This window comes from Polyodon spathula, chromosome 25, assembly GCF_017654505.1.
Source record: "Polyodon spathula isolate WHYD16114869_AA chromosome 25, ASM1765450v1, whole genome shotgun sequence".
NCBI classification, from domain to species: Eukaryota; Metazoa; Chordata; class Actinopteri; order Acipenseriformes; family Polyodontidae; genus Polyodon; species Polyodon spathula.
In genome coordinates this window covers 1,602,531-1,617,988 of record NC_054558.1, presented here as the reverse complement: position 1 = coordinate 1,617,988, position 15,458 = coordinate 1,602,531, and the positions used below count along the sequence as shown (strand labels likewise).

At 46.9% G+C, this 15,458-nt stretch overlaps 1 protein-coding gene across 2 annotated transcripts in view; it reads right to left on the bottom strand.

Annotated features, from left to right (window-relative positions):
* Positions 1-1,861: 1,861 nt before the first annotated feature.
* LOC121300157 (tetraspanin-2-like) overlaps positions 1,862-15,458 on the bottom strand; it is a 16,062-nt gene continuing 2,465 nt past the window's right edge. The window contains exons 2-8 of one of the 2 annotated variants that reach the window (XM_041228605.1): positions 11,975-12,077; positions 6,572-6,669; positions 6,333-6,407; positions 3,657-3,752; positions 3,424-3,498; positions 3,241-3,324; positions 1,862-2,651 (exon numbers count right to left, since the gene is read on the bottom strand). In XM_041228605.1, the coding sequence (XP_041084539.1) occupies positions 2,586-2,651; positions 3,241-3,324; positions 3,424-3,498; positions 3,657-3,752; positions 6,333-6,407; positions 6,572-6,669; positions 11,975-12,077 (597 nt within the window). In that variant the 3' untranslated portion in view covers positions 1,862-2,585. The remainder of the gene's footprint in view (positions 2,652-3,240; positions 3,325-3,423; positions 3,499-3,656; positions 3,753-6,332; positions 6,408-6,571; positions 6,670-11,974; positions 12,078-15,458) is intronic. The other variant, XM_041228606.1, reaches the window with a different exon arrangement.

Genomic DNA, 15,458 nt, shown 5'->3' with positions numbered 1-15,458 from the left:
TATGTATTTGTGTGGAATTTTCTTGTATCTTTTTGCACACTACTTTTTCACTTGGTCCACGCTGAGGGTAGAAAGCTGCAACATTTTTAGTCTGTTTTTTCCTCCTGCTTGAGAAGAGTGCTGTGTTATAAATGCATTGAGATTTACACAGCAATGCTCTGCAACTAAATGATTGTGTTTAGGAAGCCTATCTGTAAATAGACCCCCAAAGTACTCGCACCCCAGTTAATCAGTACTGTTGAAATGGAGGCCAGCCCTGCCTCTGGCCGAGCCGCGCGGAGACCAGCCCTGGATTACACACACACACACACACACACACACACACACACACATCATCAAAACTCAAGGCTGACTGCCGCGAAGATGGATTACTGGAGCAGATCAAGCAGCTGTTCCGTTTGTCGTCTGATCCATTTAACGCTGTATTGCCAAAAATATCAACTTGCTCATGCTGTGCTTAACAGCTGTGGGAGTGACGTGTCTGTTAAAGTAATCTCCAGTCAATCTAAATGGAATTTATAATATTCGTTTACATTGTTACAAATTCCAGCACGTAGAAGAATCCATTTCGTTTCATTCCGTGCACTTGTGCCTGTACCTGTGCAAGTGCTTGTGCTGTACCGTGTACTGACGAGCAAACGTGGGAAGATGATGGGGATCACCTCGGGTAGATGCCAGCGTAGAATCTGCGGAGGCCTCCTGCTACAGTTGATGATTCAGTAAAGAACACATCCACACGAACTAAAGGAAAATGAAATCTTCCAGTGCATGCATACAAATAGTTTGGTTTTCAGTTCATTAATAGCAAAGAGCCTTTTTGTAGCTGTCATCTCTCCAGCCAATCAAACTCTTTAAAACAGGAGTGTCACATGATCAAGTTCGATATTTTTTTGTTTGTTTTTTCAAAGACAGAAAGAAGACCATGTTAAGACAGGTTTGTTCACATTCACAAAAGTAGCCTTAACTTTAATGACAAGCCAAAACAAAACGTGTTTCTTTCAAACACCAATATATAGACGAGACGTGCACACACATGAAGATTACTGGGCTGAATTATTTTTGGCTAGGGAGTTCTATGGAGACAACTGCTCTGTACAAAAACAAAAAATCAGGCTCTAGTCACAAAGCTTTTGCTCATGAATTTTCTATATATATATATAGTCATATTCCAGTAGAAGCTGTTTCTGAAAGCTCCTCAAAGCTGACTGCAGGGAAGCGTGCTGAGCGGGCCCACGGACTCGCACCTGTGCAACACTTCTCTGCTTCCCCAGGTCAGAACCCGGTTCTGCTGGAATAGTTAGTAAGCAAGGCAAATAACGACTGAAGCAGAAGCAGCCCTACAGAATCCTGCAGAGCGCTCGCCACAGTATTAAACAGTGAAGCAATCAGATGGAAATCTATACAGTAGGGAGCAGTCCTTTAAAGCTCTGAAGAGAGTCTGATTCAGTCCTGTTGCATCAGGTGTACCTGTCTCAGTATACAGCACCCTCATAACCAGGCACATTGTTAACTGGCTTTAAAACCGTCATGGGCTGTGAAGAGCTAAAGCAAGCGCAGATTACGTTCTAAACATTTCTGCAAATAACAGAAGCTGCCTTCTAGTGTAGCAACGTCTCAACAAGACATTGCTGCATTATTAACTAAATACAATTAAAAGAATCCATTTACCATTTTAAAATACACACAAAATATACAAGTTTTCATTGGGTACAGGTATACGGGGGACCCAAACCTCCACGAAGACGTTTAAACTCATCACTTTATATATATATATATATATATATATATATATATATATATATATATATATATATTTAGTCAAATACTACCGAAAACACAAAAGAGACCTTTAGTCAATCAGTTTTTTTTATTTTTATTTTTTAAAAGTATGCTCTTGCAAGTGGAATGGCAATGCAATGGTTCTGTGCTAAGGGGCAGCTACAATGAGATAAACACGTGGAATGTGATCAGGGTCGGGCAGATCAATACACAAGGCGAACCCCAGTGCTGTGCATGTATGCTGCTGTCTCCACAACACAAAAAAAGACAGTGGGAATTTGGGGTACAACGTTTCCCTTCTAGACCTCTAGGCGGACATCCATACCTATAAAGCACTGTGAGATTTGTAGTAACACTAAAGAAACTGGCCAAACAAAATCTGCGACAAACATTTCAAGCATTCATTGACAAAAATCTAGACAAAAGAGAAATGCGTACCAGTAAGTACACTCCCTCCAAGAGCACATAGGCAGTAGAGTCAGCTCACTCCCTGAGGACTGTCCATTGCATTGCCATTGCTGGTAAAGCTGGGATCCAAAACTACTAAGAGAAACGCGATCCAATTCCACCGCAAACAAACGACTGGCCTTTGACTGAAGACAGTGAGAAAGACTCAGAGCAGTAAAATCTCTCGTCGTGGAAAGGGTCTTTTAGTATTGCTGTCTGTTGTGCTGGTGTCTGTGTGTGTTTGCCTGCTGTGGTGTGAGCCGGCGCTCCCCCTGCTGTGACCCGTGCTGGGTCGCTCCGCGGGGCGGGGGCCTGTTTCAGAGGTTCAGGGGGTCCCGCGCAGGCCGAGGGGAGGGGGGTTAGATCACGTCCCGTGAGTTTCGGATTGCACAGCACAGAACCATGCTGAACACCATCCCGATGATCTAGGGAAACACAGGACAGCAGCGTGACAATACACTCAGAACTAGCTAACAGCTAACCCACCCGGCTCTTATATACTGCACGGGCACGTGGTAAAGCTCCTTCACGTCACACTGAGTCTGCTTTCCTTTCTTATTCGGCGGTCATCTTTTACCTTTCCTGTGGTCTGATTCAGTGCGAATCGTTCTGAGTGGCTCCCATTGCAATTACTCAAACACAGTGTCCTTGGAATTTGTTGTTATGGTCTTTGTTGAGGCGTTTTAACTACGAGTTCAGCGGTGTCTCTCAATTCCATCACAGGCACATGTGATGCAGGATAGTTCTACACTAAATGTATTTACAACCTACAAGTAAGCGGCAGTACCCTCTAGTGGACAGCAGTGTATTGCCAGCTACACAAGAGCAAGCCTATCTCTATCCTGTTTCTACGTGCCTCTAAGGCTGGAGATGAACAGCAGTTGCTGACAGCGCGTTCTTGTGCAACACAGACCACTCAGAATGATCGAAACGCACCATCAACAGGTCGGGGGGTAATAAAACGGAGAAGCAAATGAAACTGGAAGCTCCTGAGACAGCAGCTTGAATCCTTACCATTACACCAGCGATTCCAATCCCCACGTATCCGATAATGTACAGTTTACCATTGAAAAACTCCTCTATCGCAGCTACACAGCTCTGAAAAACAAAAATAACACACACAATAGATTTATATCTACACCCGACCTCCACGCCGGCCGTTAACGCATACAGCATGCAATACCGCATCGAACTTACTTTGTTATCATGCTCAGTGCAGGTTTTATGAACATTAGTGTTCTTGTCCGATTTTCCATCCCCACAGCATTTAAGCTACAAGTGAAAAAAAAGAGATTCATTTCAGCACAGCAGTGACCCCAGGGCTTCTACACAAAGTTTCTTGGTTTTGAATGCTATCTCAATGCACAGGTGGGGTGTTCCATTAGGATACTGGCTGCAGATCGCTTCGGCAGTGAGCAGTGAAAGCTTACCGCCTCGTGAAAGACTGTCAGGGTGTGGTTGCTGCTGTAATCCTGATTGAAATTTTCCACAGCTGAAACGTACACGTCCTGAATCTCCTTGACGATCTGAAACGAATAAGAAAGCAAGTGAAACCCAGAGCGATCTAACAAGGTGCGTGGAATATTTATTTATTTATATAGTGCGTGGAGCATTTCCAATACACTCCGAAGGGCTTCTGTGACAGTGTACTGTGTCTCACAGCAGCAGCTGTAAGAGTCTGGTTCACAGGTACAGTGACAGTGCACTGTGTCTCACAGCAGCACCTGTAAGAGTCTGGTTCACAGGTACAGTGACAGTGCACTGTGTCTCATGGCAGCAGCTGTAAGAGTCTGGTTCACAGGTACAGTGACAGTGCACTGTGTCTCACAGCAGCAGCTGTAAGAGTCTGGTTCACAGGTACAATGACAGTGCACTGTGTCTCACAGCAGCACCTGTAAGAGTCTGGTTCACAGGTACAGTGACAGTGCACTGTGTCTCACAGCAGCAGCTGTAAGAGTCTGGTTCACAGGTACAGTGACAGTGCACTGTGTCTCACGGCAGCAGCTGTAAGAGTCTGGTTCACAGGTACAGTGACAGTGCACTGTGTCTCACGGCAGCAGCTGTAAGAGTCTGGTTCACAGGTACAGTGACAGTGCACTGTGTCTCACGGCAGCAGCTGTAAGAGTCTGGTTCACAGGTACAGTGACAGTGCACTGTGTCTCACGGCAGCAGCTGTAAGAGTCTGGTTCACAGGTACAGTGACAGTGCACTGTGTCTCACGGCAGCAGCTGTAAGAGTCTGGTTCACAGGTACAGTGACAGTGCACTGTGTCTCACGGCAGCAGCTGTAAGAGTCTGGTTCACAGGTACAGTGACAGTGCACTGTGTCTCACGGCAGCAGCTGTAAGAGTCTGGTTCACAGGTACAGTGACAGTGCACTGTGTCTCACGGCAGCAGCTGTAAGAGTCTGGTTCACAGGTACAGTGACAGTGCACTGTGTCTCACAGCAGCAGCTGTAAGAGTCTGGTTCACAGGTACAGTGACAGTGCACTGTGTCTCACGGCAGCAGCTGTAAGAGTCTGGTTCACAGGTACAGTGACAGTGCACTGTGTCTCACGGCAGCAGCTGTAAGAGTCTGGTTCACAGGTACAGTGACAGTGCACTGTGTCTCACGGCAGCAGCTGTAAGAGTCTGGTTCACAGGTACAGTGACAGTGCACTGTGTCTCACGGCAGCAGCTGTAAGAGTCTGGTTCACAGGTACAGTGACAGTGCACTGTGTCTCACGGCAGCAGCTGTAAGAGTCTGGTTCACAGGTACAGTGACAGTGCACTGTGTCTCACGGCAGCAGCTGTAAGAGTCTGGTTCACAGGTACAGTGACAGTGCACTGTGTCTCACGGCAGCAGCTGTAAGAGTCTGGTTCACAGGTACAGTGACAGTGCACTGTGTCTCACGGCAGCTGCTGTAAGAGTCTGGTTCACAGGTACAGTGACAGTGCACTGTGTCTCACGGCAGCAGCTGTAAGAGTCTGGTTCACAGGTACAGTGACAGTGCACTGTGTCTCACGGCAGCAGCTGTAAGAGTCTGGTTCACAGGTACAATGACAGTGCACTGTGTCTCACGGCAGCAGCTGTAAGAGTCTGGTTCACAGGTACAGTGACAGTGCACTGTGTCTCACGGCAGCAGCTGTAAGAGTCTGGTTCACAGGTACAGTGACAGTGCACTGTGTCTCACGGCAGCAGCTGTAAGAGTCTGGTTCACAGGTACAGTGACAGTGCACTGTGTCTCACGGCAGCAGCTGTAAGAGTCTGGTTCACAGGTACAGTGACAGTGCACTGTGTCTCACGGCAGCAGCTGTAAGAGTCTGGTTCACAGGTACAGTGACAGTGCACTGTGTCTCACGGCAGCAGCTGTAAGAGTCTGGTTCACAGGTACAGTGACAGTGCACTGTGTCTCACGGCAGCAGCTGTAAGAGTCTGGTTCACAGGTACAGTGACAGTGCACTGTGTCTCACGGCAGCAGCTGTAAGAGTCTGGTTCACAGGTACAGTGACAGTGCACTGTGTCTCACGGCAGCAGCTGTAAGAGTCTGGTTCACAGGTACAGTGACAGTGCACTGTGTCTCACGGCAGCAGCTGTAAGAGTCTGGTTCACAGGTACAGTGACAGTGCACTGTGTCTCACGGCAGCAGCTGTAAGAGTCTGGTTCACAGGTACAGTGACAGTGCACTGTGTCTCACGGCAGCAGCTGTAAGAGTCTGGTTCACAGGTACAGTGACAGTGCACTGTGTCTCACGGCAGCAGCTGTAAGAGTCTGGTTCACAGGTACAGTGACAGTGCACTGTGTCTCACGGCAGCAGCTGTAAGAGTCTGGTTCACAGGTACAGTGACAGTGCACTGTGTCTCACGGCAGCAGCTGTAAGAGTCTGGTTCACAGGTACAGTGACAGTGCACTGTGTCTCACGGCAGCAGCTGTAAGAGTCTGGTTCACAGGTACAGTGACAGTGCACTGTGTCTCACGGCAGCAGCTGTAAGAGTCTGGTTCACAGGTACAGTGACAGTGCACTGTGTCTCACGGCAGCAGCTGTAAGAGTCTGGTTCACAGGTACAGTGACAGTGCACTGTGTCTGACAACAGCAGCTGTAAGAGTCTGGTTCACAGGGACAGTACCATATCTTTGTTCAGGAATCCAAACACACCAGCAGCCACTTCAGCAGCGAATATCACCAGGATACAGGCGAAGAACTGAAACAGAGAGAGGCACAGAAGAGTCAGCACCCGGTCCCCCCAAACGAGCCACGAGGCTGGGCTGAGTCACGCAGTGATGAACTCTGGAGGAACTCCCTGTGAGTGAAGCTAGCCAGTGGCCTGCCCTGCTGTCAATCAGCAACAGTAAGAGAGGCACTCACCAATCCCAGAAGGCACTGCGACTCCCGGACAGCTCCACAGCACCCAAAGAAGCCCACCAGCATTATGAGCGCCCCGGCTCCGATCAGGATGTACACCCCTGAGAGAGCAAGAGAAGTGGCTGAGAAACAGGCTGTGCAACAAAACACAAAACACTGCACTGCTACACTACAATACACTGCACTGCTGCACTACAATACACTGCACTGCTACACTGCAATACACACGGCGCTGCGCTGCCATACACCGCGCCGCTGCGCTGCCATACACCGCGCCGCTGCACTGCAATACAGTGATGTTCTGATTGGGCTGTGTGATGTTCTGGTTGGGCAGTGTGATGTTCTGATTGGGCTGTGTGATGTTCTGGTTGGGCAGTGTGATGTTCTGATTGGGCTGTGTGATGTTCTGGTTGGCCTGTGCGATGTTCTTGATATTGAAGTGTAACCTCACATATTGTTGCAGAAAGCATTATAAAATCCTCAGAAAACATTGCATTTAATTGTCTTCCTGTTCCTGGCTTGTGACGCTGGATTCTGATCAATATATCCATGTCTTGCGAGGCCACTCTGTCAGTGGAGTGACAGTCAGCTTGTATCTCGCACAGCCCCTATAGCACAGCCATGGGGTGTTTTTATAGAGCAAGGAAACTATCGTAAATACCTTGACAAACAGATGATTTATTTCATACTACTGACAGGGAAACAAAAGCCTCCTGTTCTGTGCCTTTCCTCATTCAAAGCCCCCAGAAAAGCAGTTTTCTTTCTCTCCACTAGATGGCCCTGTTGTACAGGTTTCCCGATTTCCTGAGCAAAAGCCATTTGCAAAACTGAAAGCGCTGTCGGTGTTAAGGTTCAAGGCAGGGTCATGGGCACACAGGCTTGTCTTGTAGTGACCTCATTCTGGAGAGTCCTGTGCTGTGAGAAGCATGCGTGCCAACCCACGCACTCCTGCAGCGCATGCTAGGACTGGAAGAGCTGGTGTTGGAGGGGAATTCCTCTACCTTTGCCAGTCTGCTTGTGCCAAAACAAAGCAGAGCTTCTCAAGGGCCTTGGGGAATCCCTAATAGTCCAGGATTCAGTGAAACCAGCGAAACATTCTTCCTGTTAATGTCAGTCTTTGAACACGTTTCCCATAGTGAAAGCACGGCTTTGTAATAAAGCATAGTGAAAGCATGGTAAAACATAGACAGGTATTGTAAAACAGAGAGGTATGGGAAAGCATATTAAAATAAACATGTGAAACCACAGTAGACTATGGTAAATACATGATATAAAATCATATGGAAAAACTGCCGAAGTATTTTACAATGCTTCCCTATGCTTTACCAGACCTCTCTGTGCTTTACAATGCTTCCCTATGCTTTACCAGACCTCTCTGTGCTTTACAATGCTTCCCTATGCTTTACCAGACCTCTCTGTGCTTTACAATGCTTCCCTATGCTTTACCACACCTCTCTGTGCTTTACAATGCTTCCCTATGCTTTACCACACCTCTCTGTGCTTTACAATGCTTCCCTATGCTTTACCATACCTCTCTGTGCTTTACAATGCTTCCCTATGCTTTACCAGACCTCTCTGTGCTTTACAATGCTTCCCTATGCTTTACCAGACCTCTCTGTGCTTTACAATGCTTCCCTATGCTTTACCAGACCTCTCTGTGCTTTACAATGCTTCCCTATGCTTTACCACACCTCTCTGTGCTTTACAATGCTTCCCTATGCTTTACCACACCTCTCTGTGCTTTACAATGCTTCCCTATGCGTTACCACACCTGAACCTCCTTGTGCTCTGTCCTTCAGGTGAGACGTTGTTGTAAGTGACAGCATATTGATGCATGTTCACACACCCTAGTCTACTGTAAAAATCTACGAAACGACAAATATTTTACAATGCTTCCCATTGCTTTCACACACACACATAGCTGGCTTTACAATGCATTCCCATAAGCTTTACCACACACTCTCTGTGCTTTACATGCTTCCGCTATGCTTTAACCAACACTCGTTGTGGCTGGTTACCATGCTTCACTAGCTTTGAACCACACCCGCTCTGTGCTTTACAATGCATTCCCTATGCTTTGCGCCGTTGCACACTCGCTGATGCTTTTACATGGCAGTCCCTATGCTTTAGCACAGCGCTCTCTGTTAGCTTACAAATGCGTAGTCCCCCAGTCGCTTTCCCACACCCTCTGTGCTTTTACAATGCATAATCCCTAACGCTTACCAACACCCTGAACCTCCTTGTGCTCTTCCGTCAGGTGAACGGTTTTTGTGAGTGACACTGATCCACAGCCTGTCACACCCTTAAGTCTCGTTCGTGAAACATCGACTGTGATCACTTTCCGCTCCGCTATGAAAGGCGATATATAAAGATTATTATTATTACTGCTGAACACCCTGTGCATGTTATCATACACAGTAATACAGTACCTGCATATGCAGAAAGCAAAGCAAGTGTAGACTCTTAACAATCATGTGCTAGTAATATAGTAGCAGTGAGGCTCCACACAGGGGGCACCAGGGCAATTCATTTTTAACTGCGCCTCGTCTAATAAAAGCCCATCAATAATACAGCATCTCTAATAAACTGGTTGATTTGATCAATATATACCCTCATATTACTGCATTTTACAGCACTGGCTCGCACCAGCTGCTGATTTTAGAGGTGGCCTTGGGATAACACACAGAGAGGCGTTGGATGCAATCCAGGGCCGATTCCTCAACTGTAAAAGGGTCTGAAGGTGCTGCAAAATGCTCTAGAAACGCGTGCCAGTGATATGGAATGGAAGCGCTTGAGAGGTAAGATGTATAGAATTGTTCCGTTCGCTAGATCCTCTTGAAAGCTGTTTTTTGGGGTTCTATCTGCAGTGAGATCACCACGCGCAGTGCCAGGTCCAAAATGTTTATAAAGCCTGCACACATTCTTGGCCCGCAGAATGATACATGCTCTAACTCTGCTACCATACATGGCTGTTCTCTCCCTGTTGAATTTGTTAATGTGTACGTTAGTCTGGGGCTCTCTCCGCTGTCTGTACTTTGTTCCCAAAGTGACTAATTACAGCTACAAAAACAGGAAGGCTTCCAGGAATCTCACAATCTCACTCATAAACTGCACTTTACAGCCCTTTTGTTTTGACACAACAAAAAATGTTTTCCCATAAACTGAAAGACACCAGGATGGGTTTATTTCTTCTGTGCATTTATTTTGAAATCTTAAACATATTACTTTTAGCTCGCTCAGGCTGTTCCAAAAATAATAAGTTTCAGGTGGGAACTTACAGGGATGTGCTGTATCACCCTTCTGTATGTAAATGCGTTCAGCTGATAAGCGCACGTTTGCGTTTTCCTGCCAGAGAGACTGCGTGTTGCAGCCCATGACAGGAAAGCCACAGCTCTCTTCAATAACCAGATTGTACTTCTGCCTTCCAATGAAACTGCAAGACACTGCAAGTGTATGGAACCCGTCCAGACCTGGGCGCTGGTTTCAGGGTTGAACCCTAAAACCCCTTCTCATCACCAGTGCCTTTTGATCTATGAACTAGATCTATGATCTATGAGGCAATGGAAGTGTACCTATAAGCTGTAGGTCCAGAGGTATATGCAACCAGCCAGACTCGGCATTCTAGTTGTGCAAGGGGTACAAAAATCACATGCTCCACACATCACCCTCGTTTCCTGTGTTACTGATAATAGGGTCCCACAGGAAACAATGTAGTGGGGTCGTATTTAGAGGCACACTGATATTACAGAAACAGATATTTCCTCTCTGGAAAGTACTCATAACGGTCACTGATTGGCTGCTCAGTGGCTCGCTTCCTGTTTTTGTTGTTGTTGTTTTGGGCGCTCCTAATTTGAAGGCGCGTTTATTTGGTTTGTTTATTAACCAGTCATAAGCAGCTTCCAAGCACGGTAACAGGATGCCAGTTCAGCTCTAGTTCGAGCGACGGCGAAACCAATACCCTCGCCACTGAGAACAGGTAAGAGTAGATATATTGGGGAGTCTATTTCTTGATTCTTCTGTTAAGGTTCATATAGCAGATGCTTCGATGCAGAGGAGGCTGCTTCCTGGGTCGTGCTTGAGGTCTGAATATCAGAAGACCTCTGCTATCCGAACAGGGCCTTGGTGAGCTGTCCTATTGTGTGCTGTGCCCTTCTGTACATCTATACTGACGCTAACATATTCCATGGCTGGTCACAAGATCTGTGTTCATGGTTCTGTGCTGCTTCGTCAGTGTTACTGATAACAGAATGGAAATGGAAACATGGTAACTATTAACACACGCTGAAATCATAAAAGGCAGATATGAGACGAGGCTTTGCGTGTAGGTTTTTTTTTAAACAGAAAAGCACAAGTGAAATGTACAGTAAATGAAACATCTTTACAAGGGGAACTCCCAAGTTATCAGCAGCTGAGGTCACGCCATTGAAACTTCATGGTGTTTGATCACCATCAAACCAGCCTGACTGCTCACCGTCATCTACTGCAGCGTCGCACACACCTTTCATACGCCAACCTCGTTTCCGAGCAAACATCAGAACATAACTTTAAACACAGGCTTCAAGTTATAAGAAATACAGACCTTCAAACGCCACAGATCATAACGCAAACAGTTTTAGTTTACTCGCAGGTGCAATGTGACGGACGGGCTTGAATTTGGTACGAGATAAGGTCCATTCTTAGCTGAGTCGTTGACATGGCAACTCGGAGACTCCCCTCTACCTGCCTGCATACCAGATCGCTGTTTTGTCTGGATAGCTACCAGAGCGGAATACCTCGCACAGGTATGTTGATCTGAAAGCCAAAAAAACAAGGCCTCCACTTTTCTTGACAGATCACTGCATTCTTTGTGAATCAGCACCCAGGAGCTGCCAAGAGGTCTAGAATTCTGCCCGAAGAGTTCTATCACGGGATAGTTCTATGAGCTTTCCTTGAGCTGACAGGATGGGAACTGATTTTTTTCTATTTACACAATTTTTTTTTTTTTTTTGCGAAATGCAGACACTTTGTCACCCAGCACCAAAATATTGCTGTCCCAACGCTGAAGTGACAAAAAGTCCAGGTTTTAGCTACACAAACGTTAACAAAGACATTCTTAAAAGTTTTGTAATGCGCACTTTCAGCTAGAATTTATACATGTTGAAAAACGCGTCTCACAAATTCAACATGTAAAAACAGTCTGATGATTCTCAGACTCTGTGGAGCATCCTGTCAAACCCAAGCAGATGTTTCTTCACATGCAATAGTAAGTCACCACAGTCAGAACCAACCTGAGTTTGTACCAGTTTTTCAAACCTTCAGTGATCTACCCTTGAAGGTAGATTGGTTCTTACCCCAGCGTCCCGATCGCTCAGTCTGTTCTCTCCCTGAGGAGCGCATTGACTGCCCAGCAGGCCAGCTCTTTCTTACCTATGAAGAAGGTGGTGGGTGAACTGTCTACCTCAAAGATGGAGGTGGTGGTGGAGTCGAACCTGAGCCAGAGACCGATAGCTAGCACCAGAGACCCGACCACCTGTAGAGAGAGGAGAAGGACAGCGGTCACGCATTCCCCAAAGCACTGACTGCAGCCGAGTCTTCGAGTGGAAAACTATCGCTCCGAGGGTTGCAGGGCTCGGGGTCACCTTTCCCATCCAAAGGGAACCGTTGGTAAGCGCTGAAACGTCCACTGAAAGGTAAGCAGTTTTATTGAGCCTGTGATGTCAGAAGGCAACAGAGTTTTGATTGCTGACTGCTGAATGACATCACAGGGCAGGCTCTGTTTCACTGTTATCTGCTAGAGTGGCTGCTGGCAGGTTTGTAGGCAGTAGCGCATGCTGTTTTAGGTCACATGACATTGAGAAGGTTGCTAGTCTCAAGTGTTTAATTAACTATGCTGCTGTCCATAAAACCAATCATTTTAAAACTACTGGCCTACTGACTTCACATTATATTATCTGTATTACTGTATTGCACACAGAGGATTCCAGTAAATCTGAGCTTTTCTGACGTTGATAGGGAGAAACAGGATAATGAGCGAGCACAGAACACAGCCCTGAAGCGTTGATACATTTCCAGAGTGCTTCACACTGACCCTCTGCCTGCCCCCCTGGCACAGACACTGAACTGGTGCTACCCTGCCCAGAGGTGCAGTAACATCAGCATCTCTTCCACACACGGCCTCCCTATCTCGCTCTGTCACCCGGGATTGAAAAACTAGCGGCAGTGAATGGCTCTCCACACTGGACAATGAGATCCCTTCACGAGCCAACAGATGGGTGGCACCGAACTGCACAGCCGACTACAGAATCATCCCACTCCATGTACAAAAGGATGACATCAAACATCTGTATTTGAGAGCCTGTTCAAAGCAGTGCTGTGCGACTGTGTATCGCGTTTCAGACTTCACATTGTATACGCGCTCTGCTGTGCAAGGGGCACTCTTCACTTCTTCTTAACCCTCAGTATTTCACAGCTGTTTCCTGTGCAAGTCAGACAGCTAGTTAACAAGGGAGTGCTGTGCGCTGGGCTGGGCGCGAACCAGAGCCCTCCAGCACAGCAAGTGAGACGAGAGCAGGGCTCGTCTACATTCGAGCTTTCAGTGCTTTTAATCTCCTCTCACCTCTCCGACAGGGGAACGTGTAACTGCAGTGTATCTCACAGCCCTGCCCGACGCACAAGCAAGTGCATTAGCTACTACACAGAAGAGCCGCGATTTGCAGAATGAGCGCAGGGGGCAAAACACTAACGCCAGCGGCACCCCGCACAGCACTGCCTGTTCCACCTACCCTCCTCGTACGATTGTCTTAAATAGACATGAGCTCAAATGAGTGGAACTCAAATAACACTTATTACATCTGCATCAGGTTTGGGGAAACACCCAACAGCATTGGAAAGAGGCGCAACACTTCAGACAGCGCTGACTGGTACCCCTATAGTGGCTATTAATCCCACATATTGAACACTAGGATCATTCTATAGAATGCAAAGCTGAAAGCCATGAGTTGTGTTTTTCAAGCTCGCAGGGTGCCGCTATTTAAACACACCAGGCTGTGTGAAACTGGCCCCCTGGTTTCCTTGCAATCAAGTCTCCGACTGTGGGAATGGTCAGCATTGTGACGGACCGCTGTCTCGGTTGACGAGCGGGGCGTGCCTTTCCAGAAGAAAACAGTTCCACGCACAGGCAGAGGAAGCAGCCACACAGCTGGAGCTAAAGGTGGGGTGTTTTATAGCGGGAGACGGGAAATGGGGTTGAATTTTCGGAGACTTTTAGGAACAGAAACAGTTTCTGAACCAGTGCCGAGGACTCCTGATCTAAAGTTTCTGGGAGTTTCACGCTTCACTTGTTGATTAAAATAAACCCGCGGCTTGTCTCCTGTAAGCGCAGGGCGAGTGTCCGTGAGGGTCTGCGAGTGTTTTTTATTACAGGCTACGCAGCGTTTTAATTGTAAACGGTTCAGTGTGGGGCGGACGGCTTTCCCTCTCTGGATGATGTTTTTGGTATTGCGTGTAAGAAGCAGGAAGAACCGTTCCGCCAGCGCTTTGGAAATGTCTGTAATCTGAACATATTTTCATGCTGGCAAAGTCGCCTCGTTGCAGAAGCTTAGATAATGGTCCACTAGGAGCCTGTGCTGGCATGACTGTTGTACTGTTGTCAAGATCATTATTCGCTGGGCAGGACAGGTTGTAATCTGGGTTTTAAAAAGCCACATGACTCTTGTATTTTAAACTCTACTCCTCTTGCATACAGACCCACACACCTGTGTGAGGTGTTTTCTTAAGCAGCGTCATTTATCCCTTTTCACAATCATTCTAAGCTATTGACAACAACAGCAATACAGCAGACAGCTGCTCAAACAATAACCCAGGAATGAAAGATGCACCAGCCAATAAAAAAACTCATAACAGCTTACCATGGAACATTTCCAATTCCAGAATATGTGTATCCAGGTACTTCACTGTGGATTATCACAGTGAATCCAGACAGCTGTTTATCCACTTGTGAAACAGCTTGATAAGGAAGCTGTTTACCACAAGTTACTGTGTGTGCTGCTTTGTATTAGCTTACAGTAGCTAGAGAACTGCTTGGTTTTGACATTCTTTGGAAGATATATAGAGGCTGTCTGCCTTCCTATACCCCATGCACACATGCACTGGCCGCGGGGATCTGTTCAGGATCTAGCTAGCACAAAGTGTGCATTATCTCTGAAACCGAGACACACCCCGACATTTTGAACAGACTCCTCTGTTACCAGGGCACGTGTGGGTCACGACGTGTTGATCGCTCTCCTGTGAAGCAGTAATGGGCCCCTGGGGGCCGTGCTGATGAAGCCTGGCTCAGATCAGAGTGCTAGCTCTGCACATCTCTTCTCATAGCTCTCCCAGGTGACAGCACTGTGCTGGAGAGCTCAGCTGGGAGTCGGGTATCAGATGTGCTGCGTGGGCCAGTTAGCTTACTGCAAAACTCGCTTTAAACAAAACACTGGCTGAGCGATGTTTCACACCAGCTCTTCCAAATGTGAGGATTCCCTAGGATTTCTTTTTAAGCAGGAATGTGTCGATAACAGAAGCTCAGTCATATGGACAGGCGTTTCTTTAGGGCTGGGGAACGGAAGAAGGCACTGGCTGAAAGGCCTGTCCACTTGCTTTAGGGTGCGTCTCATGAATGTTACAACTTTAAATGTTCATAGCTAAAAAAATACTGCTTTTTTAAACCCTTGCTTTTAGCAAGCATCCTTTTAAGTCTCTTTTTTACCCAAAATATTTATAACCTGCAGCGCAAATGCAAGATAAACACCAATTACAATTCTAAAACCACCAAGACTCTGAACGCTCCTTAATATATGGAAGTCGTGCTGGTCCTGGAGACAGCTGGGAGTGTCTGTGTGTGACAGACTCCTGAGTGGTTCAACTGCTA